The 25061-nt window shown below is 41.6% G+C and overlaps 1 protein-coding gene across 2 annotated transcripts in view; it reads left to right on the plus strand.

The window, feature by feature from the left end:
* Positions 1–24527, plus strand: part of arhgap21b (Rho GTPase activating protein 21b) — a 39807-nt gene extending 15280 nt beyond the window's left edge. Inside the window, exons 5-24 of one of the 2 annotated variants that reach the window (XM_044367522.1) lie at positions 437–529; positions 1050–1128; positions 1215–1269; positions 7907–9479; positions 13046–13192; positions 13532–13634; positions 13747–13792; positions 14390–14515; positions 14614–14913; positions 16145–16206; positions 16328–16473; positions 16572–16714; positions 16980–17138; positions 17239–17317; positions 17428–17501; positions 17609–17698; positions 17815–17982; positions 18139–18244; positions 21270–21301; positions 21417–24527. In XM_044367522.1, coding sequence (XP_044223457.1) covers positions 437–529; positions 1050–1128; positions 1215–1269; positions 7907–9479; positions 13046–13192; positions 13532–13634; positions 13747–13792; positions 14390–14515; positions 14614–14913; positions 16145–16206; positions 16328–16473; positions 16572–16714; positions 16980–17138; positions 17239–17317; positions 17428–17501; positions 17609–17698; positions 17815–17982; positions 18139–18244; positions 21270–21301; positions 21417–23000 — 5165 coding nt within the window. In that variant the 3' untranslated portion in view covers positions 23001–24527. The remainder of the gene's footprint in view (positions 1–436; positions 530–1049; positions 1129–1214; positions 1270–7906; positions 9480–13045; positions 13193–13531; positions 13635–13746; positions 13793–14389; positions 14516–14613; positions 14914–16144; positions 16207–16327; positions 16474–16571; positions 16715–16979; positions 17139–17238; positions 17318–17427; positions 17502–17608; positions 17699–17814; positions 17983–18138; positions 18245–21269; positions 21302–21416) is intronic. The other variant, XM_044367523.1, reaches the window with a different exon arrangement.
* Positions 24528–25061: the final 534 nt, after the last annotated feature.

Here is a 25061-nt window from a genome sequence, read left to right on the forward strand (position 1 = left end):
AAACTGTTGTAATGCAGGCATGCTTCGGCCAGAACACAGTCTGTTCTGCTGTCATAATGTTGATTCACATGCCTTTGAACCTCCCAGTTTCTCTCTCATTCTCATACACAGCCATTCTCTCTTCTCACCTAAATGTCATGAAACAATTTATTGCTCAGGCTGATTTTCATTGGTCGGTTTTGTAGTTGTTGTTTTTCACCTTTCATCAGCCCCGGTGCCTGTGAAAGTTTGTAAATGAACCTCTAGTAAGGCGCTGCTTGTTTCAGAATACAAAGTTGTTTTTTGTGGCTTTAATTTTCTTGCTCCAGTTGTAGTAAGAAAAGGAAACCTATGCAATGTAGACATGTCTAAAATTGTATTATTTACAATTATGTTTTTATGTATTTGCATTGCATACTGTTTGTGTGATGGGTACTGACTGTTCTCTTATCATCAGGGAGACAGCGGAATAGGCTAGAGCCGATGGACACCATATTTGTGAAGCAAGTCAAGGAAGGTGGCCCCGCTCATGGAGCTGGGCTTTGTACAGGTAATAATCAATCAATCAGTCTCCTTCATTAATCAAAACCTACTAAAGGTAGGGGTGTTGTAACACTAGGGGGTCATGAAATTTCAACAACCAAGGCATAATCCTGTACATTATGTCATACAGAGCAGACTTCTTCCTCTAATGTATTGCATTAATGTTTTAGAGTGCTGGAAGCTAAAAAGAAAACTTGCAAGAATTGCAGTTTTCAGTAGTGGCCTGACAGAACTGCTGCTGCGGGGCACAGACGTTTGCCTGGGCATCATGTAGATACCCCGATGATTTTAATGTTTTAGTGGATACAGATAACTTTCAGTACAGCTACTGTGAACATCAGGCATCAGCATCAGGTGACTGATTTTAGGCTATTTGCTTTCTTTTTCACCCTCCGGCTGAAGGCACACCTCCTCTTTGTTATGAGCGTGGCGGCTGCTTTCTTAAGGCAAACAGCTTACAGTCATTTTTTTATACTTCTCTCTGTTGGTGATGTCATTACCACTGTTTGTTTTTCATTGCCTATTAGGTGATCGCATAGTGAAGGTGAATGGAGCAAGCATCATTGGGAAAGCCTATTGTGAGGTTATATCCTTGATCCAAGACAGGTGAGATTTAATGTAAATTATAATAGTTGATTTTTGGACTGTTAGTGTATTTTTCCTATTTTGAATCTCTTTTTGTGACCCCACAGTGGTGACTTTCTTGAAATTTGTGTGATGCCAAAAGATGAGGATATTCTGCAACTGGTAAGTTTCTCATTACAACCATACTTTTATAAATTGAGTTCACCTCATATTTTACCACACTTTTAAAACAAAAAAGCAGTTTCAAAACAGTTTGTTCAGTTTTTAAAACAGAAAATGCTCTCTTTGTCTCCAGTTCCACACTAATTTCCACTACATCTGGTCTCACAGAGCTGCTCTAGTTTAAGGTGTTCATGTTGGGACAGCAGTCATAAGATACAGGCAGCCTGCCTATCTCATCACAGCTCTCTATCTAGGCCTCCTAATCAGGCCACAGTAGCTTTTCTGTCCTCCAAAGTTGCTGCTGAAAATGGCCTGATTGCAGTAGTTGAGCAAGCATTATCTCAAATACAAATATACATACGTATACATATATTATCATAGATAAATATAGACAACCCCATTCGTACAGCTGAAATGTTTTGACTTGCTAAATGTATTATAAGAGTGTATTTTCCTAAAAAATGTTTTCAAACTTAAGTCTCTATGGAATAGACCTACATTAAACAGTTGAACTATGTAAAAGATTTTGAGTATCACTAATCTGACTGCACCTCCTAGTCCTCAACACGTTTTGGCAATATGGATCACATGCTGAAGTACATGTGACAGCCAGTAATCTGTTACCTGTGGCAGATTGTAATTACTGTTAAAAGAACCAAAATAATCTGAAGGTTGTCAAATTATATTGTCTTAAGTGTTGTAGTTGGTCTGCAACCCTTGAGGACAGAACCTCTGACTCACCAGATTGGTTTTCAGAGATGCAGTAAGAGAGACTGTAAGTCTGATTAATGTAGATTATCAACCATCTGAACGTGACTTATTTTACCCAACAAGGACATGAAGTGAAACAAATATTTTCCTTCTAACCAATGCTTTTGTCATAAGATGATGGTGATGTGCTATTTCCATTGGGACATTCCACTGGGATGTCTATGACTACTCTCAAGGAAGGAGTTGGCTGATACAATTGATGTAAATGGAAATAAATCTGAGTAGATGGCTTCAGAGAAGTGTGAATAAGACATGCACAATGAAAAAATTAAAGGCTATGAATGAATCCTCATGAAATAAAAAAAACACTGGTATTTTGGTTGAGTTTTTAGTGCAGAAAATGTCAATTTGAATATTTATCCCTTATTGAAATTTAGATTTAAAGCTAAATCACATTATTGGCTGGTGCAGGCTTCTTAGATAGGAACTGAATATCTTCAGCAATCAATGTTAGAAATGCTGAGATTCTTATGTGGTGCTAAGACACAAATGTTGTCTTTGTAGTTTGGCTACTTTAACATTTTTAGTTGATAAATTATAAGTGTGCTGGAGGCACATTAAGCTTTTTTAAATTATCATAATATTCTTTGATTAATGATATAGTTAAATATTAACCTTGTATTAATAAAAGTCAATCTTCAGCACTTAAAATGAACATTAAAATATGTTTTTTTTTAATAATCCATCACTAATCCACTTTGGCCTCACATGTTCTCTTTGTCTTCCTTCCTCCTAATCTCGCTCTGCCAAAAGATTATTGTGAGAGTTTTAATTGCAGATGCAATTTGCATGTCCCCAAAACCATTTCAAGTGCAGAGAAAAAAAAATCCTCATACCCATGTGCACTTTAGAGCTCATCATTAACCTTTTATGCATATTGCAAGCAGCTGTTGGCAGCTGCTATGCATTCTGCACATTCAGGGCAAAGCAAAGGTGCACTCATCTGTTCTATATCTGTAAGTGCTTTGTCAGGATGCTTAGAAACCAAGGGCTTATTGTTATCTGACAGCCTGTTCATGAATTATATAATGAAAGACCATGGCTGTTGCTTTACCTGAAATTTCCCCCTGTGGATTCATTATGGCCAGATTTAATTCTCATAATTAACTTGATAGGTAATTCAGCTCAACTGTTACTCCACCCCTCTTCCCAGTTAGGTCTTTCCTCTGTCTTGCCTCTGTTTTTGCCTCCATACACATTTTTAAAGTCTGCTGTATCTTACACGTGTGTTGTGATGCTACTGGTTACAGTATTACACGTGAAATGTCCAGCAGCCACACAAAAAATAACCAGCAGTGTAGGCAGGCAGACTGATGTCTATTTATAAGAACAAGAGATGCTAGCAGGATGACATTAAACTGTAGGAGGCAGTACACACTGGGTACATCTCAAGTCTCTTAATTGCATCCACATTTCCCTCACTTGGGTCCTTTCCATGGGTACATCTCAAGTCTCTTATTTTATGGCTCCTCGCTCCTCGCCTGAACCGGAAGTTGTTCTTGATGCGCCATTTTGACGAGTGTCCCAAGTCTCTTATTTTGCTCGGAGGAGCGAGGAGCGAGGAGGGATCTCTGAGGAGCAAGGAAATACAAAAGCAGCCTTCACGGAAGTTTTTTACCGGCAGACAGGCCCCCTTATTGGATATCAGTTATTGAGATGCTGCACCTGATCAGACTGATCTGATACATCACTGCAGTTTCATACTGAAGTGGAGACATATTATAGATTCAATTTAAATGTATCACACCCAAGTTTTATGCTTTACTTGTTTTCTGATTCATCATATAGTTAAAATCTATTAGTTGTCCGTCTGATCAACAAAAGAACCATTAACAACTTTCTTTATATATTAGAAAGATTTTTCTTTTCATGATCTATTATTTCCTCCATTAAACTGTTTCTGGCTGACAGACAGACTCTTCCTGACTTTAATTTAATCCATAATAACAGTTAAACACATTTATATTTTACATCATTTATCGTCATTTCCATTCAGTCAGATGTGAGGCTGAAATTTCCTGAGCGTCGGGTTTGATATGAGTTACATAATTTCCATTTTCCCTGAAACATTTAACCAAATACATATTTTCCAGTGTTCAGAAGAAATGATCATATTCTGGGTAATTGAATAATGAATTCACTATCAGAACTATCAAAAAATACAGATGCAAATAATCATAATAATAATATATAAATAAAATAATAAAATAATAATAAATGCATTCTGTGAGCAGAAATGGTTCCTGTGCCTCTGAGCAGGACACAGTATAAATGCAAAATGCAGGTTTTTATTTAGGTGTTTGTTAAACAGGTAACAGGCTGCAGAGAGAAAACAGCTGCTCTAGCGGTGATAACTGTGAACCTTTATTAGTATTAACACAGTGCACATGTGTACAGACACAAACTCCATCAGAAGTTTCTACAGCTGTTAAAGCCGACTTACAGCTGATCCAGCTGTGATCAGCTGTCGCCGTCATCAGAAACGGACGTCGCTTCACGTTACGCTTCAGAGGAGAGGATGTCTCATGTCTCTTAAAATAAATTTCCTCATTTCCTCGCTCCTCGCTTGGATCCACGATGGGAGGGACTAAGACGCAAGGAAAAGACGCAAGTGAGGGAAACGTGGATGCAATTTAAGAGACTTGGGATGCACCCCTTGTGTCCCTCCCACCAAGGATGCATGAAGCATCACATGAAGCGACGTCCGTTTCTGATGACAGCGGCAGCTGATCGCAGCTGGGTCACCTGTCAGATGGCTTTAACAGCTGTAGTGACTTTTGATGGAATTTATGTCTGCACATGTGCACGGTCCTAATACTAATAAAGGTGCACAGTTACCACTGCCAGAGCAGCTGTTTTCTCTCTGCAGCCTGTTACCTTTTTAATAAACACCTGCACATGAATAAGAACCTGAATTCTGTATTTATACTGTGTCCTGCTCAGAGGCACATGAGCCATTTCTACTGGCAGAATGTGTTTATATTATTTATTAATTATTTGCGTCTGTATTTATTGGTATTCTGACTGTGAATTAATTATTTAATAACCCAGAGTATGATCAGGGTGTCTTTTGAACACTGGAAATTATTTATTAGGCTAAATGTTTCAGGGAAAATGGAAATTATGTAACTCATATCAAACCCAAGGCTCAGGAATTTCTAGCCTCACATGTGACTGAATGGAAATTATGACAAATGGTGTAAAACATAAATGTGATTACAAAAGTGCTTTTTGCTGACTGACAGACTCTCCCTTACTTTAATTTTATCCATAATAAAAATTAATCGGGGAAATAATAAATCATGAAACGAAAAATCTTACTAATAAATGAGGAAGTTTATTATGATTCTTTTGTTGTTCAGACCTACAATTAACACAGATTTATAACTAGATGGTAAATCAGAAAACAAATAAAATATCAAACTTGAGAGTGATATGCTTGAATTTAATCTGCAATCTGTCTCTACTCAGTGATGTTGTGATGTATCAGGTCATTCTGATCAGCTGCAGCGTCCAGTCAATAACTGATTTCCAATAAGAGGGTGTGTCAGCCAGTAAAAGACTTCCGTGAAGGCTGCTCTCATGTATCCTCGCTCAAGGCTCCTCAGAAATCCTTCTTCGCTCCTCAGAGCAGAAATAAAAGCTTTGAGGTGGCCTTCAAAATGGTGGACCAGAACTATTTCCGGTTCAAGTGAGGATTGAGGAGTGAAGAAATATCAAATAAAAGACTTGAGATGTATCTACTGACTGCTTGGAGACAGGCAGCAGTTGCTTAGCAAAGAGACAGAGTCTAAATTCAGGGAGCAGAAAAGGGAGGGAGCTTTACAGCTTTACGCCAGGAAAGCAGAGGGTATACAGAGCAAGAAAAAAAAAGGGAACAGCATGAATGATGAGCAGAAACCAGTGGATAAAATCAGCTGACTGCTCTGTGTTTTAACAGGTTGATGCTAAGGGAAAAGGAGAGAGGAGAGGAGAGGAGAGGAGAGAAGAGTGGGAGGGGGAGCTGTACCATCAGAGCTGAATGTATAATCAGCAGCTGCTGCTTCTGTCATGTGAGCAGTAGAAAAGGGAGGGAGGGAGACATAGACCGGAGGCACCTTGTTCAGTTAGCGTAATATTCTGGCTGAAGATGGATAGAACCATGGAGACTTAACAGCAGCATGAGAGGCAAGCTTCTGCTCCTGCCACCTCACCCAGGACAGGCTGGCACAGTCAGGTCGTAACGTGGCAACCCCTGCTACATCTACGCTTCTTCATCCCTCTGTACTGCTGCTGCAGCTCTAGTATATTTTTAGCATGTCAAGCCCAGGCATTGCTCTGGCTGTTTCACGTTCTCTCCTCTTTGAATCGCCTAGTTTTTACAATGTGTGCATTTTGCTCTGCTGGCAGCTTTTTCTCTTCCACCTTCTGTCTCTTGATTTCTTAACGCTCTCGTTTTCACATGCTGTAACGGCAGCCTTTTTCTCTGGAAACCACTAATCTGGTAAGCAAACAGCAGACTGGGTAGCTACTTGACATTGTCATGTTGTGCTTGCTGTCTCATTTTGCATATGTCATGCATGTCAGCATCATCATTACAGGATGTGGTCTTCAGCTTTTACATTATTGCCGTTTAGTTGTCTGGGTTGACTCTTTAATGGGCAGCTCTGTGCTGGTGATTCAGATGTGTAGACTGTAGAAATGGCCGATGCACTGTGCCTGCAGTACCTGTTAGATTGAGCACTCGAACTGGCTTCCAGCTGGCATCTCAGTGAAGCCTCGCCCCTTCATCCTCCATGCCAGATGTCATTAGTATGATAAAGGCCAGTGACCTCTGAACTCTCAAATATATTTATGCTTACAAAGGGAGGAACAGAGCCTGGCACTGATTGCTGTGGCAACACACAGCATTATATAAGATTGTCATTTAACACCAGGTAGCTGGATCAAAGTACACATACCTTTTACACGTCTCTTTGCTTGTTGCATGTACAGCATGTTATGAATAAAGCAGGTAAAGGTTATTTATCCACCAGGCCATAGTTTAAAAAGTGAAAGAATCCCTTTTCTATTCATTGAAAAGGTTTTTAATAGTATCCACAATGAAATAGTATAGGCTTCCGAACCTTGGAGGATAATCAGGCAGGCTAAATATAGCACTCTCACAATGAGGGATGGGGACCTCCTGTCTGTCTGAAGTTGCAGTCTGTCAGTCTGAGGTGGGTAAATGGAGAAACTGGTTACCTGTCGATATTTATGTGCGTATATTTATTTATATATTATCACATTAGTCCAAATGTGTTGAGTGTTAGAGCTTGATTGCCTTTTCTAACCTCTATATTCATTGTTAAACAATCTTGGCTGAAAATGTCACAGTACACTATTGAATCTAGCTCAAATAAACATTTTTACTGTTTGGTGTTTGCAGTCGCGGTAGCTGTTCATTTCATTCGTACATTTTTTCCCCCTTCATATTGATAATATCACTTGTGGAGTAATGGCAAACCATAGTTGTCTTGAGAAGATATGCAGGAATTTTACATACAGAAATTCTGTACTATTTATAAAAAATAAAAATAAATCTTGTCTGAAACACCATCATAACATAGTAATGTACTATGATCTGTCTTTGTGCCTGATATTAACATTACCATGAGAATTCTAAATAAGGAGCAGATGAAGACCACTGACACTCCTGCACTGCCAACGCCTCCGCTCACTCGTACTGCAACATGCACTGCCCACACACATGCATCCAGTAGCATTTGTAATATCACGCTTGACATCTCTGTAAGCATCTAGTAGCACACTGTGGAATATTACACACACTTGTAAATGCAGCTTGTCCTATATCCATTGTAACAGTGCTTTGTTGCCTTGTCCCTAGGCCTACTCCCAGGATGCCTACCTCCGTGGCCACAGCAGCTACAGTGGAAATGCCTGTCACATTCCTGATCCACCCACTGTATGCTACCCCAGAGTAGACTGTAAGCCTACGGGCATGGCCCAGGCAACAGATTCAGTGGGGCAGGTTTGCCGAGGGCCAGCAGCACCTCCGGACCATGGGTACCGCAAGGAGATCACCGTGCCCCCATCCCCTCCTCCTCAGTCATATCCAAAAAGCCAGATGGCAGTGTGCATGCGCAATGACAGTGTGAGGACTGTGGTGGTTCCTCCTGATTCGGCCCATATGGGGCGCATGGGTCCAACACATAGAATAGATTACATGGACCCCGCCTTTGTCAGGGGGAGGCCTGGGTCATTGGCCCAGTATCCTCATCCTCGAAAGGCTGACGTCTATCCCGGTGGTCCAGGAATGGTTCCATTTGGAGCTCCCGCACCTCACTTCCCATCCAACCATCAAAATATTGATTGGCGTACTTACCAAACGTACAGGGAGTACATTGACAACAAAGGAATCCATTCCCATGGTAGTCGGACTATCCAGGAGAGGCTGGATAATCTGCGAGCTGCCAGTCAAAACACCTTTGGAGCTACTCATCACATTCCCCGGGGAAACTGGGGACCTAAGGGGATACGACGGAGGAGTACCTCCCATGAACGGTCTTACCAAGGACCTCTACCCCACTTTCAGATTGCCCCACGCAGTGCCTCACAGGACCGCATAAGTGGTTCAGAGAGGATGAGCCAAGCCAGAAACTGGCCACCTCGCAGTGTGTCTCAAGATGGCCTTATGCACAAAGCCCGGTCACACTCCACAGACTATGTTGACCCTGCAGAGCTGTCTCGGCCCATCGAGAGGAGAGGAGGATATGGAAGGGCAGACCAAGGTACGAGACCCAGCAGACAGTCTAACCCCAGACACGCCATGGTCTACAGGCCTTCTGTTGGATACAGCAGTGGCATGAGGGGGCCACCCAATTCTTCTCTCTACACTAAAGGACCAGATTCTCTTCAGACTCGCTCCTCACCCATGCTCGCAGACAGAGCCCCACATTTTGGAAAGAGCACAAGTGCTGAACATTCTCTTGCTGACCAAAGAGCTTTAGTCAAAGTTAACCACACAGGCCACACTACCCAACAAGGTCTGGGCAGGATGCGAGCTGAAACCATACAGGCTGTTGAGGCGGGCAGAGATGCAGCCTTGGTGGGACACAGGTCCTCTTCATGCTCTACCCCAAAACAGATGCCTAAGAGACCTATCATCCTCAAACCACCCCATCCAGAGTCTCAGAGCCAGGTGAATGGACGGAGCCCTACGGAGACCGGGGTCGTTCTAAGAGAGAAACCCCCCTCTGGCAAGAACCCCAGCCCTCTGCGGCACCCCTCCTACATCCTGGCTGTAAACGACGACGGAGCAGATTCCACAGCAGATGTGGTGGCATGCTGGCTTCCCAACGATGCACGTCGAGAGATACACATACGTCGCCTTGGGGAACAACATCACACTTCCTGCTCCAGCAACCTGGATGAGTCTCTGGACTCCATTCCATTCATCGGTAAGAGAAAAATCAGTTGTAAGCCTTTTCGAACAGGGTTGTCATGGCAACGGCAGCAGCCAGTAGTAACATGAGGCAGATCAGCAAAGCTGATAGTCACAGGGCTTCCACCATAGATGGTAATAGGAATCAGTTTGAAATGGATGGAAAACTGTTGTCTGTAGTGCCTGTAGACTAACAGACCACCATGGTTTCATTGCTCATCTGATGCAGTGTATTATTGTTTTTTTGTGTATAGATATATATAGTGCTGGGGAGATGTTCACAAATAAATTAATCTTCCTGGGAAGATGTTATTAATCAGGTTTTGTGGCATTCAGAGAGGGTTTGTGGGATGTTCGGCTTAACTGGGGCGGAGTGAAGGATGGCTTAAGCCTTTTGGAATATATTGTATTTCTCCTCTTGATACATTGTTTTCTTGGATGCTGTCTTTCCAGAATGGATTGCCTTATGGTTTAGTAGTCACATAATGCGTTTTGTCATCTCAAAAAACTGTCTAACCATCCACATATGAAGTGTTTTCAGGCCCTAGAATAGCAGTTACCAAAATATTTTAACTCATACATTTTAAAAGGTTACATAATGTTTTGCTTTTAGCTGCTTTATATTCAATTTTGGAAATGACACTGTACAGCGTAGCCTGAATTTCATAGTCAAGATTTTCAGTGTATTTAGTCCTGTTGTAGAGAATCTGCTGTAATCAGTTCAGCAGTGAGAAAATATTCATAATTAATAGGAACTCAGTCTGTTTATTGGTGTGCCTTGATGAGAACATTGCTGTAGTAACATTGCCAGAGGCAACACTGACTATGCACATGAAAGACCTTTTAGATTTGGCACCCTCTTAAATGTTACTTGAAATCTACAGTCAGATTGAAAATGTATCAAATATGTTTTGTTTAGATATCTTTTTTTATTGTCTGTCCCCCTGTTTGTCTCTCTTTCTGTCCATCTGTCTCTCTTTATATATTTATTAGGTATATTTGTGTGCGTGTCTATCCATCTGTCTGTTTTTGCCTTTCTATGATACCACATTATGACAAGTAAAATTTAGAAGTAATGGCTGTTAGAGAGATATCATGTTATTCACAGTTCATTTTTGCTCTATTTGATATAGGTTTAAGTGTCAGTTCTGTATGATTAAGCTGTTCATTCAGAGAAATGGTCAGTCAGTCCCTGAGAGTGAAAAGAAGCTGGAGACAAATTTTCTAAGTTGAAAGACCCAATTCAGCACATTGTTTGTGACTCTAACTTAGTAAAGTGTGTCTGGTGGCTGATCTGCTTATGTTTTGGAAGGACATAAGGAAATATGCTGTACTCTGCAGGTAGACTGCATATAGGAACTAGGTCGCAGGCAGCAACAGCAGTGGAAAATTTTAGGTTGACCCATGGGAGATGAGTTAGTTTCAGAGTTGAATTTGGGTCTTTTTGAAGCATGTCTAGCATACATTTCAGAATTTACAAAATCTCAAAAGATAAACCCACAGAGGCCTGTTTACCTGTTCTAGTTTTAGACATCTTAATAATGCTCAGTATAAATGTATGAAAACCTTTATTGCCCCAAGGGGTATTTGCTATCCTTAAAGTATTTAAAAACGTAATAAACATGTAGAACACAAACACATTAGCTATTGACATATTAAATGTCCATCAGCTATATAACGTTCCTCTAATGGCATAAGTGCACTGCTTAATCCATGAAGTGCAAGTATTGATTTTCTAAGTTAAAGCAGCAGAATACTCCCATTTGACAGATGAGTAAGAGATGAAGAAGAGGTTATGCTTTTTATGTCCATCATGGCCATACTGAAGATATAGCGTATCTTTTAATATTTTAATCACTTTAATTATTTAATACAGGGCTATATGATGTTAACGCTTACGGCCTTTATTTTTCTTGTCAAGTGTTTTTTGTTGTGGAGGCCTGTGCATGTTGAGGCTGGAGGAACGCCTTCAGTCGTGGGGTAGTGCAAGTGAGAGTAAATGTGTCTGTAGGCTAAAGCTTGTCAGAATTCATTTTGTCAGTTGTTGAGCATTTTAAGTTTGCTTATGATCCTTATCTTAGTTCTAGGTGTCTGGCCCTCTCTCTAAACATGTTTGATTAAAGATCGGGGTCTTGAATCTTGGTAGCAAGTGTTGTGGTCCATGCAATGTGGGTTGTTGAGTAGGCCTGACAGGCCAGATGCACACAAAGCAGGCAGTGACAGTGATAATGCAGCAACACCATCCTTCTGGGACTGGTGCCCTGGCTCAGGAGAACAGTGTCCTGATTGACCAGACTGCTGGGCCGCCATCAATGGCCTGTTTGAAAGGTCACCGGTCCACATGTGAGATTAGCCTTTGCTCGCATTGCCCAGATCATCATTTTATTTAAGTAGCCCACAGACACTTCTTGTATCTTTTCTTTAGATGGCAAGAGCCTCTGTTCTTCTCACTTATTTTGCTGCATACACAGGGTACAGTATTCCCTGCTTGTTGTTTAGAATAAATTTATGAGAATTCACATTTGACCTCATGGCCGCATAGTCTTATTTTAGTTTGTGGTCTTCATTGCTTCATTGGAAGATGTGTCCAATGAATAGTGTCTTTTGTAATATGAACTTCTTGAAAACTTTTTCAGTAGCTATTTATAAGACCCATTTGGGGGAAATGTACTGATCCATCATAGTCAGTGAGAATGATCGTTTTTGATGTAGTTGATTATGGGAAAGATGGTGAGCATGTCCTGACCACTTTGGTTATGGTGCTGGTGAGAGTTTGGACTCAGCTTTACTAAGCTGGCTTGAGTAGGGTTTGTTTGGACTGTGAGAGTTAGACCTGCACCTGAAGTTGCCGGACATGTTTCAATGTATTTTTGTCTCTTATACAAAAGTGCACTCACTGCATGTGCAAGTTTTAATTCTTTTGGGTTTGTTATGGACTTGGATTTATGCTGAATGGAGCAGAAGAGAATGATCATGTGATATTTTGGAGAGAGTAGATAAAGAATAAAGACAGGGGTTGTTACTACTAAATGTTTAACAGTGATGGACAGAATTTTACTGTAGTTCCCTTTTAACAGGCCTTCTTGTGTAGATGGTGACATCCTTTTTCCTTTGCCCCGTTTCAAAGTTGGGTACATGCTGGAACTAGGACAGTTGCTTTTAAATTTAGCTCCAAAAGCCCCTCGGCTGCAGAGAGCAGCTTTGTACTCTGAGCTGTTTCAGGCTTGAAGTGCCTGGAGTGGGCAGTACTCATGAGTCAAGAACTTCCTTCTCTCTCAAAAAAACCTGTCAGAAGATGATCTGTTCCCACTCTCAGCTGTGTTGTGGCATGTTAGCGGTGGGAGTCACAGAAGGACTGTTTTTAATTTTGCCTGAATCCCACAAATGATTGTTATTGAATTTGTTTTTGTTTTAAAGATGTCCCAAGAAATAGGGAATATAAATATTGTATTGCGTCAGTTAATGAAACAACATACACATAACACACCTGCCTAAATATTCACATGTGTAATATAGTAACATATTTAAAAGAAGCTGTATTTGAACTCTGTGCTCACACTGAACGTATTATTGTCATCATAGATGAGCCAGTCAGCCCCAGTGTCGACCGGGAAGCAGCTCCTATTCCACCTTCTGCTGTGATATCTGTTGCACCATCGATAACTACAGGTCCCTCCAGTCCAGGCTCACCATGCCCTCCCATTCGTCGACAGCTGTCACATGACCAAGGTAAACGGCATTGGGTTCGTTGGGTTATGGTTATGTCAGTCAAGGCTTGGCTGTCTAAAATTCCTTTGGAAAGAACATAGTACTTTTTGGGTTGTGTTATTGAACAGAAATGTCTGATAATGACCTAAACTACTCCATACTTATCAGAATCGTCATTGATTCATTTTATTTAAATCATATCAAAAATTGAATAATTTTAGCTCTAGTGCCTCACATTTTCATTTGGTATTTAGTTACTCTTTAAAATCATCTGTCACCGGACGCCTACCTTCTTGTGCTCAGTTAATACAGGTGAATCATCATCATCATCATCATATTTTGTCAAACACTTTTTTTTAGAGTCCCTAAGAAGTGCTTTGCTGGAGTCTGAAACAGCCAGCAAAACAGAGCGGTCCAAATCCTACGATGAAGGTCTGGATAACTACCAGGAGGAGGGAAGAGGGTTAGTGCAGACTGTTAATAGGTCATTGCTTTTGTTTTTTCTTATTTGTGTTTGCTTATGGATCAGTCTGACCTTCTGCTCTTTCTTATTTCTCTTTTTCTTTGTTTTCTAGACGTTCTTCCAGTAAGCATATGCCAAGTCTCAGGGGGCTGAGAAAGGTGAGTAACTATTGGATTAATCACAACACGCCACCAGGCATCCTATGATATTAGTCCTTTATTTTGGGACAGTGTGGCCCAGTACACACTCTCAAAAAAGTTGTGAATTGAAATATTTGTCCATACTTTATGAAAAGTCTGTAGTTTTTTCCTAAACTTATAGACCTAATCACTCTACCAGAAAGAGAAATGAGGTCCAGTACTGTTTTTAGCATGACTGAGGAAGTAAACTATTACATTATAGATGAAAAACTCCAGCAGCAGGCTGGACACTGGCACTGCCAGAGACACATTTTTATAACGCATGTTAACTTAACTTAAAATGAGTAAATAAGGACAAAATATGGAACTCATCTTATCAGTTACAGTCAGACCGGCTTTGATGCTCCATCAATGTTGTTGGCATCCTTGGGAAGTGATTTGAGACACTAATGTCTCAGATATTGGGTTATAGTCATTGGGGCATAGGTTTGATTCCACCTGGAAATCTATGTTGCATGTCATCTCCTTCTCTCACTCTCCCCATGTTTCCTGTCATTCTGCTGTCAGTTATCTAATAAAGGAAATAAATGGCATGTCATGTTTTCACACTTGCAGGCTCTGGATGGTCATAAATCTTCTGTGGATTCTGGATCTCGAAGGGACTCCTCTTCAGATATCTTTGCTGATTCGTCCAAAGAGGGCTTCCTTAACTTTAGGCAACTTAGTACAGATAAAAATAAGGTATGCCTGTAAACTCATGTTTATAGTGAACAGTGATAAATATTATATGTGTCAACGTGTAAATAAGTTCTGTGTTTCTTCTCTCTCTGCCTCTGCAGCGTGTTGGTGGAGGAATGAGATCATGGAAGCAGATGTATGTAGTGTTACAAGGTCACACCCTGACCTTCTACAGAGACAGAAAAGATGCGCTGTCTCATGCTTCATCGCAGTCTGATGAGGACCCCCTGCGCATCAGCATCAAGGCCTGTCTGATTGACATATCCTACAGCGATACAAGACGCAAGAATGTGCTGCGACTAACCACCTCGGATTGTGAGTACTTGTTCCAGGCAGAAGGGAGGGACGACATGCTGACCTGGATCAAAGTCATTCAGGAAAACAGTAACCTTGATGAAGAGGTGAGTTTTGGAAAGATTTAGGTAGTGTCATTAACTGCACCATCAAGTTAAGAAGAATGCCACTTGACAAGTTAGATGTGATTCACACATTTGTCAGACATCGGAAAGTACCAAAATGACATTGACAGTGCGTGTTGCAGTCATCTTTCTATCCAGTAAAATTTCATCAGGTCAAGTGAATAGCACTAGTGATCAGTTGCTGAGGAACAACAAAAAAGTTTAGACCAGACTGCACCATAATTTTAACAGATTTTACAGGCACACCCATCAATCAGGTTAAGCATCAGCAACAAATTCTACCAAAGTCTTCCTTGGAATGAAATAAAAGTGTCAGTAAGATAGAGAAGATTAGATCCTTTTAGTTATTAAATGCATAACAAAGGCTGAAATAAGGAAACTAGTTTTACCTGGGCAGAAAAAAACAAAACAGGTGGCATTTCTCAGGGTGTGAGGGGAAATTTCCATTTCAAACTGAGAACCAATCAGTAAATTGCCTTTAAGCAAGACCTTGTTCACTGATATCTCCTGGCAATGATTCATTTCAGTATCCGGCAGCACGATTAGGTGGGGTCACATATTGTAGTTACACTGCACAGTTACAGTTTCCACTGACCAGAGACATTATTATTCAATCAGGCAGTAGAATATTTGAAGTGAACCATACAGTGTTTTCTGTATGTTTGTAATATTTTTGTGCTTTTAAATCATATTGTGCTAACATCTAATAAGACTGTACGCTGGTAAACATGAGACCTTTTTAAGATGTTCTTGTAGTCATGCTTTGAGTTTTTAGGCTATACAGGCAGACTTCACATTTTTGGACATAATGGTGAAGTTGATTCTGTTCTACATTCTCTATTTGCTTCAGAACATCGTTGGTCCATGAAGCAAACTGGAGTCATTTGTTCAGTTATTTGCCTGTCTGCAGTTTGCCTCCAGTGTTTCATCTTCAGTTTGTTAGTCAAATGACTGACTACTTCCTGATTGCCACATAGTAAAACTTTTAGATTTGCGGTTGTTGTTATGACATTTTAGTGATTTGCATTTATGTATCACTGACTTTGAACACCTTGTTACAAAATGACTTTGTTGGATTTACAAGAAATATCAAGTAACTAACAATTGTTCAATCATATCAGAGATACACATCTAAATAAAACTCCACCTGGCAAAAGAAGAGTGTGCTTAGTGTGCTTATACTGTCCTTACTGTATTTTTGCTGTCATTTCAGAATGCTGCTGTAACAAGTCAGGACTTGATCAGTCGAAAGATCAAAGAGTACAACATGATGAGGTATGAAGCGCTCTATATTGCCCCCTGGGGCTCATCCACAGTACTCAGCCACATATCTATTCATTTTAACTATATATCAACCTAATTTATTTTATGCTTTAAAACTTTTCATTTGGATCAGTGCACCCAGCAGCAGGTCTGAACCATCCCCCAAAACCTCCCGACAATCCCTCAGCATCAAACAAGCCCTCCTGGGAAGTAAAACAGACGGCAAGATCCACAGCCCTCATTCACCCAAAACAGGAGAGGAGCGGAGGGCGCTGAAAGGTAAGAACAACATTTCAAAACTGTGCTACGATATCACTTATTTTAAAAACATTAGATTGCTTATTTATGTATTTATGCGTGTGTGTGTACCATGTCAGATGACTCCAGTCCACCAAGGGACAGAGCTGCTTGGAAAATTGGAATTGCAGGGATCATGAGGAAGCCCTTTGAAAAAAAGACTCCAGCTGGTGTCACATTTGGGGTGCGACTTGATGACTGCCCACCCGCACAGACTAACAGAGTAAGTCTCAATCTCTCCTGGTGTTTTAAGAGAACAGGCTGTGTAGTTAAACATTCAGAGGATGTGAGTAGCATCTTGCTTCCATACACATAAAATATTGATTTTGCTTCAACTTGTCAGCCGTGATGGCCACTAATTCGTGCTAGAGTAACTCAAACTGCTGTGCTTATTCACACAGTATGTAGATAGATCTGTGTTCAATTTTCAGATATAACATAATCAATGATTTGTCGTATCTAATGTTTTTCTGCTGTATGTTGTACAGTTTGTTCCTCTGATTGTGGAGGTGTGCTGTAAGGTGGTGGAGGAAAGAGGTCTTGAGTACACAGGGATCTACAGGGTCCCTGGGAACAATGCTGCCATCTCCAGCATGCAGGAGGAGCTCAACAGCAAAGGCATGACTGACATCGACATCCAGGAAGACGTGAGTGACTCACACACAAGTTGATTTCTTTAAAAAGATTAATTTTTACTTTAAGGATTTCTTTAAAATAATGCTGTCTTGATCTTTTTCTTCTCTGCAGAAATGGCGGGACCTTAATGTCATCAGTAGTTTACTAAAGTCCTTTTTCCGAAAACTTCCAGAACCTCTGTTTACAAACGGTAAGATCTTGTAAATGCACTGAAGGTCCAAACAGAAACTGGAGTGAAGTTTCTATGTGAATCTTCTTTTGTCCCATTCTAAGTTGAAGGTTTTGTGTTCTGTTCAACAGAAAAGTACGGTGACTTTATTGAAGCCAACAGAACAGAAGACTCCGTTGAGAGACTAAAGGAGCTTAAGAGGCTGGTGAGTGAACATCTGTGCACCGGTTTCTCAAATCTTAAAGAGAAGTATGTGAATAGTATTCAAGTACTGTAATGCTGAAACCGTCCCTTTGTTGTCAATCTTTGCAGATCCATGAATTACCTGATCATCACTTTGAAACTCTGAAATTCCTTTGTGCTCACCTCAAGAGGGTTTCTGAAAACTGTGAAAAGAACAAGGTAGGACAACTAACAGGATCTGTCAGTGTTAATGTCATTAGGTCGAACCTTCCAATCCACTTTCCCTTTAAGGATTCATCAAATAAATCGGATTTGTCTTAACTCTATCTGTTTAGATGGAGCCTCGTAACCTGGCGATTGTGTTTGGGCCAACGCTGGTGAGAACTTCTGAGGACAACATGACCAACATGGTCAATCACATGCCGGACCAGTGCAAGATAGTTGAGAACCTAATCCAACAATATGACTGGTTCTTCACCGACGACGGTGATGAGGATCCTGTTGTATGTGACACTTTTGTTTTTTTTGACTTTTGAAAGCTTCCCTTTTGTGTCGCTGTGGTTGTTTCCCTACATTAGCTGTGTTCACTCACTTATCATCTACCTACTCTCTCTTCTCTTCTCTTCCAATCATGTTTTTCCTCCCATGCGTGGCTCCAGACCACAGCTGAGCAGGAAAGCACGGTGCAGTCTCAGCCTGTACCCAATATCGACCACCTGCTCTCCAACATTGGACGGACCGCAGCCTCGCCGGGCGAAGTCTCAGGTAACTCACCGGGATTTCTCTCTCAGGGACTCGGCAATCAAGCATCACCACAGCAAATATTTTACCATGGCAGCAATATTATATTTCATTACTATTATTGCAGTAGATTTAAGTGTAAAAGATATGTGCTATAGACTTATTTTAAGATTAAGGCAAGCAGTGTCTCAGCTGTTAATGTTAAGACGAAGAACATCATGCCTATTTTCCATAATTTTAAATGCTTTGAGCTAAAACAAGTCTACTAATTTTATGTTTCCGTTAATGCAAGCTTTTTCAGTAATTTTTCAATGACTACATTTTGTGGATCCACCATTGGAAAATTGTTGAAAAATATCTTGCAGTATGCCAAGCCTTTTTTAAAATTTATTTATTTATTTTTGGATTAAAGTCTGTTTTGTTTTGCTGTTGATGTTTTTTTGCCCAAAGAGATCAAAATTGTCCTCAAGTTTTATTTTTGTTCATTTCTTTGCCTTACTCTTTATTTTCTCTTGCTCAAGTCCATTTTATTTCACTCCCTGTGCTTTACCTGTGTTGAGACGACGACTCCTTTTCTTTCAGTTCTTTTCTTCCCCTCCTCCTCGTCTCACATAATCCCGGCATGTTCTTTCCCAAAGAAAATCTAACGAACAAAAAGAAACAATGGAAGTTTTAACCCTTCTGACCTCTGCCCTTCTGTGTGTAGTGTGTTGTTTTTCTCCCTTATCCCTGTCCAGCACTCACACATTACCTAATCTTGACACAGGCCAAGTGGGCGGCGTCTATCACTCGATGATGTCACTGATGGACTCTGTTTTGTCAGTGATGGACAGCTGGGACTGTAGGAAGAAGGACGAGTGTTGTGCCCAGTGTAGCTGCCTAGTCTGCAGAAACCCGCAGCTCTTTTAAATTTGGGCGAAAGGAGGAAAAAAGATAAAAAAGAAAGAAAGAGAAGTCGATGTTTGTCATTTTTCCTGTGGTGTGCACGTCTCATATTTAAACCAATACCCTAAATTGAGGGGATACAGAGCGATGCTGCTGTACTTTCTCTGAAAGCCCTTCTGCTGTCTCTTGTTGTCTCTTAAGCTGATCGCAAGGACAAGTAGCATGGTACGGTCAACCTCAGGTTCTCTCCCGGTCATGTGGCATAACCTGTCATGATGTCTGAGGGTGGGGTCGTAGTGGTGGGACTGAGCTGGATGTTCCCCAGCACACATTCGTTTACACACAAACAAACCCACACATACAACCACGTCCCAGATTGATAAGCACTGTATGTAGGTACTTTTGTATTTAAATAGCAGTGGATGGGACTCCCAAGCAGGTAGATGTAGCGGTATTTGCCGCGACAGGTAGTTTTTTTTTTGGTTCAGGTGCCTCCTTTTGTGTTTTTTGATTTGTTTTTTGTTGTCTGTGATGTCCCAATTTCAAAATCTTTGTCTTTATTCAACATTAAAAACATCACATTGTCAACTACAGACAAACACTGCCACATACTCCCTCATCACCTACTGTTACATACTGTAAAACACCCACATTAATCACTAACATGTCCCTCACGCTGTCTCCCTACCAGAACCTTGCTATATACGCAGATACACACAGTTTGAACCAAAATTAGATAATTAATAGCCCATTTCCACCACAGGAACTTCATCAGGAACTCAGGAACCATTTCAGGAACCTTACCTGTCTATATTTAGTTGTTCTGACATAGTTTTGGTGCCTAAAAAAGTCCCTGCTTTTTTGACTCTTTCTGGGGACCCTGGAACTACTGAAGCAAAATTTTTAGTGCTGAATGTCGCTAGTTGATCACCCCTGTCGCTCGTACAATTAACATACAACAATATTAGGACAAGAGTAGGACATTTCTTCTGATGTTTGATGTAAAAAGAAAAAAAAAAAGAGTAATATTGTCTCGAAAGAAGAGACGAAGGCTGAGAGCACAAGTGAATGAACAAGAGCATGGTTATGCTGTAAATCAGAAATGTATAACCATAAAATATTTAGTAGATTTTCTACTTTGGAGACCGGTGCTCTGGAGTTTTCAGTCTCCATCCACCACTGCAGGTCTCCTTTGAATCCATTCGTTACCTCCATTTTAAATATCAGCGCCAAAGTAAATTACGTTGTTGTTTCCTCATGTCTGAAAATACATCTCAAATACTGCTGTAGTTTTTTTAATCCATCAGTCTAATTTGTCTCATCTATATGGTTATACAGATTCAGTGGAAATGTAGACAGGAGTGCTTAAAGGAGACTTTTAGTAACTGAATTTACTTCCTGTTGCTCCAATGTTCCTGGAACCATTTGGTGGGAAAGGACTATTAGTCTGCTTATCTTTGTTAGCTGCAGTTTGCGTGTTTTCTCCTTTTGAACAGTGAGATAAGAAAGTTTTGTGAACTCTTTGTTTTGCCTTTTATGTTGTTGGGAATGACAGGCTACATGTTAAAGGGCACCACGGGAGTTAATCTAGCTTGGAGTAAGAGCAATCTTTCCGTTATACGAAGGCTTGCCTGCGCCAGCTGTATCGACCACGACACACACTCACTGATCTGTTCAGCTCAGGCCCCTTAAGTCAGAGCGAGCTCATCACTCCCTCTCCTCTGTGATGTCTTTGAGTTGGGAAAGAATGCCTACAGCTGGTTGGTGGCTACATGTGATGCTCCGTGACTGGCGTGTTTGTCCGTGATGTGCCGTCGTTCCATCGTTACATGAGCATGAGCTGCTTTTTATGTCTTGGTTTACTGCCGGGTTTTCACTTACTTTCCTCTCATCCCTCATCTCAGGCCTCCTCTGCCGCTTTCTCGTTTCCATATACTGCTTAATGTGGTTACTCGTCGTCCTCCTCCTGTCTCTCTTATTCTGAGCTGAAACTGCGTCATCTGCATTCATCCAGCTGCTCTCATTGTACTCATTGTGTCTGTCAGTTTCACCCTGAGCCAAACGTTCAAGCTGCCTTTTCTCTCTCTTTATCTTGTTGACTGTTTTCTGAAAGTCAGAGGTGGCAGACGGTTGGTTACTAATGATTCTCTTCTCTTTAATACAGATTCAGCATGTAGTGACTCCTCCAAATCAAAGGTAATGTTCTCCTCTTGTTTCGTTTTCTTTCTCACAAAGCCTTCATTCCTCTGTTTTTGCCGTTTTAACGGTCTCACATCAATTAGTCCATAACGCTGTTTTGGTTCTGTATCAGCAGGGCTTGTGGGGGTCAGGGAAGGATCAGTGTAGCAAAGAGATGCTGCGCTCCTCCTTCTTCGTCAGCCGCAAACGCAAGAAGCCCAAGGACAAAGTTCCTCCCAGCAGTTCAGATGACGACCTGGACACTGTGTTCCCCAAGAAGGAGCTCCCAGAGGAGAGCCAGCAGCAGCCTCTGTGGTCCCCAGGCAGCCGGACCGAGGAGGAGGGGGAGACGGATGAAACCAGTGAGAAAGAGAAGCACAGGAACAGCTCAGAGGAACAGCTCGACAAAACCAACGGGAAAGAGTCTCTCTCTAGCAGCCTGACGTCGCAGCCCTCTCCCTCCCCGCCTCCCCAGCACCTTTCCTCCACCCTTCAAACTGGCTCCCCGTACGCCTCACCCTCCCACTCCCCGAGCCTCAGCTACCGCATGCCAATGACTCACCAGTCCTCCCTATCAGACCCACCCTCCAACTATGACGATACGGTGTCTGACCTCGGTACGATGAACAGCACCAGCTCTCAGGCTTCGGTGCCCAGAATGAGGCGTGGCAGGATGTTGGCTCTGGGACCAGAAGCGGGACCCAGCGGGCTGGGAGCAGAGGTTTGCTCCATCACCTCTGACTACTCCACCACATCATCCATGACGTTCCTGACTGGAGCTGAGCTAAGCACCCTCAGTCCTGAAGTGCAGTCTGTGGCTGAGAGCAGGGGTGGAGATGATGCGGATGACGAGCGCAGTGAGCTCATCAGCGAGGGAAGGCCGATGGAGACGGACAGTGAGAGTGATCTGTCGGTGTTTACTGTCGGGAACGCCAGAGCAGCTGAGCAACGAGAACTGCAGGAGGCTCCACGACCCCTCCCCTCCCACAGACTAATCGAATGCGACACACTGTCAAGAAAGAAAGCTGCTCAACAGAAAACTGACAGCGAGTCTTCACTGGACGGCGCTCGCAGTGATAAAGATTCCAACAGACTGTCACGTGTTTTGGGGTCAGTCAAGGGTCGTTCCACTGGCAGCCTCAGCTCATCGTCTCGGAGCGAGCTGGATAAGACTGAGCCCGCATGGAAGCTGAAGATCACAGACCGACTGAAGGTGCGTCTGCGAATGTCAGTGGATGACATGTTTGGCGTTGGCAGCCAGAGGAGCCGGTCCCCCGAGGGCCGCAGTAAGAAGAAGAACATCAGACGCAGACACACCATGGGCGGCCAGAGGGACTTTGCCGAGCTGTCTGTTTTGGGAGACTGGCAACAGGTCGGGATCGGTTCAGGCTCTCGGTCGGAGCTGTCAGCTGTGGACCGGCTGAAGCCTAAGTGCAGCTCTCAGGACTTCTCCATTGGGGACTGGATTGCCCGCGAGCGTCACCGCACCAGCAACCCCGAGGTTAGCCTGGACTTCTCTGAACAACAGGGGGGGCTGTGCAGCACAAACACCCAAAACCTCGGAGCCTCGTCCTCCTCTGAACTGCCACATCGTCCAGCTGAGGTGTTGAACGGGGACGTCCCCCAGAGTAAAAATCTGAGCCTTTCAGCCACCGCTCACCCGCATAAACTCACTAGTTCCCAGGTGGTCCATTCGCGCTTCTATCAGTACCTGTGAGAAGTGTTGGAGGTGTGTGACTTTTCGTTCTCTGTCTGTGAGATGTGTACGTACTTGGGAGTCTGTTAGCGTAATGTCTGTCGTGTGACCAATGTTTGTGAATGAGCATGTTGTACAAAAAAATGTCTGGAGTGTGTCTGTAACTGGTGTGTGCGCCTGTGAAAAGAGAATTACTGCACACAGGGATCGTTGATCTTGCTCGTGTATAAGGCATGGAACAAATGTCGATCATACATTTTCTTTCTTTTTTTTTTTAATGACAAATGACTTTGGGATGGCCCAGGAGGGGTGATTTCATCCCCTTCTAATACAAATCCCTGTTATGCTGAAGATTGAGAGGACCTGCAACTCATGAAACAATGAGCCTGTGAAGTACAGTACGTGCAAGGAAGTGTGGACATTCGAGTTAAGATTGTTAAAAGGCTTAGCTAAGGCTTTAAGGATGAACTGACTTTTAGGATGAGTAGGAAGTAGTAGAAAAGTACAGAATTTTAGTATTGCAGAGGAACTATTTTTGTGTAAAGAAAGTTACAATGTTCAAAGTCAGTGAGTCTCTCAGTAACCAAATGAAGAATGTACAGACATGCTTGCTGTAATACAGACTAAAAGCTTTAGATGCTTGTGTTTCATTCTAAAGTGTACATATCCCTATTTTTCTGTGTACTTGAATTGTGTTTTTGGTACAGCCTGTGTGTGAGCTGCCTATAAAAGGGGCTTCTCCAAAGGTACAAAGGTGACAAGGAGACACTGGACTTATGCAAATGGAAAAAGAGTTCTTATTCATCCCAGTTACATGGTTTAAAGAGCAGTGAACAACGTCCCTCTGATGCAAATGTTAATGCTGTGTTTTAGTGTTTGTGGTTCAAACATCTGTCAGTGAGTGGCGGTAGATTGCAAAGAGGGAGGAGGGGAAAAAAAAGTTGGAAGAGAAGAAGAAATTGTGTAATCAAATCAGAAAATCATGTTTCTTCACAATAGGAAGTGCCTCACAATGAAATGTTATGGGTGCCATATATTGTCTTTGTTGAGATACACGAAGATGTTACTGTGAATGACATTTTTATTGTTGACTCTCACAGTCATTCTACAGGTTCTGTAACAAAATGCCGAGCTTCCATTCCTTAGGCATTCCACTCTGGTCTTAACATGTTTTATACTTTTCTCTTTTTTTTCCCTGTTTTTTTCATTTTTGATTTTAACAGAACTTGAATTTTAAATATTCCTTGTAAAATAAGTAACTTAATGTACATATAAATGCCATGTTTTAGCTGCTTTACTTTTCATTTCCATCAGATTGCAGGATTAAGTTCAGTATTGTGAGTTGTTGATGATGACGATGATGCTGCTCACGGAGCATGTGTGGATGTTATGGGCAGTTGGATACTTCTCTGTGGAGAGAGAGAGAGTTCCCTGCATGAGGAAACATGTCATTGAGGTGGACCATTTGTACCAATGCTGTGTTCCTCTGATTGAGAGGGGAGTGCACAGACTCCTGAAACACTGGAAATAAATTTTGTCAATGGCAAATGTTGACGTATATTTGTCTTTCACCACATCATAGGAAAGCATCACAGGAGCATGTGGAAGCAAAAAAAGGCTGTATGGATTTGAATCTCTGAATACCTAATTGTGAAATTTAATCATTCCTGAATACTTCATGTTGAAATTTAAACTGAATTCATAAAATTTAAATAGTTTGCTTTGAAAACATCTATCTGAATGTATGAAGTTTGAATTCCCTTCTGAAATTTACAGGTAATCTCAAGTTTCAGCTTCAGAAAAAAAAAAAATGAAGGTTCCTAAATTCAGATAGAAGTATGTGAAGTTTTCAGTGGCTCATCCGGACTTCTCTTGCTTTGATCATGTCTGATCGATTCCATTCAGGCCTGATTTATTATCCTCAGCAGGCTGGATATTCACTTTTAAATTTCACATCTTGAATTTTAGTGAATTTGAGCAACCAGGTTTTTTTTTTTCTTGACTTGAATGTTTCCATCTGAACATAACCAACTACTCCTGACCAACTTAAATACAATTTGTTGTCACTTTCATTTCCTGTCT

The sequence above is a fragment of the Thunnus albacares genome, chromosome 12 (genome assembly GCF_914725855.1).
Source record: "Thunnus albacares chromosome 12, fThuAlb1.1, whole genome shotgun sequence".
NCBI lineage: Eukaryota > Metazoa > Chordata > Actinopteri > Scombriformes > Scombridae > Thunnus > Thunnus albacares.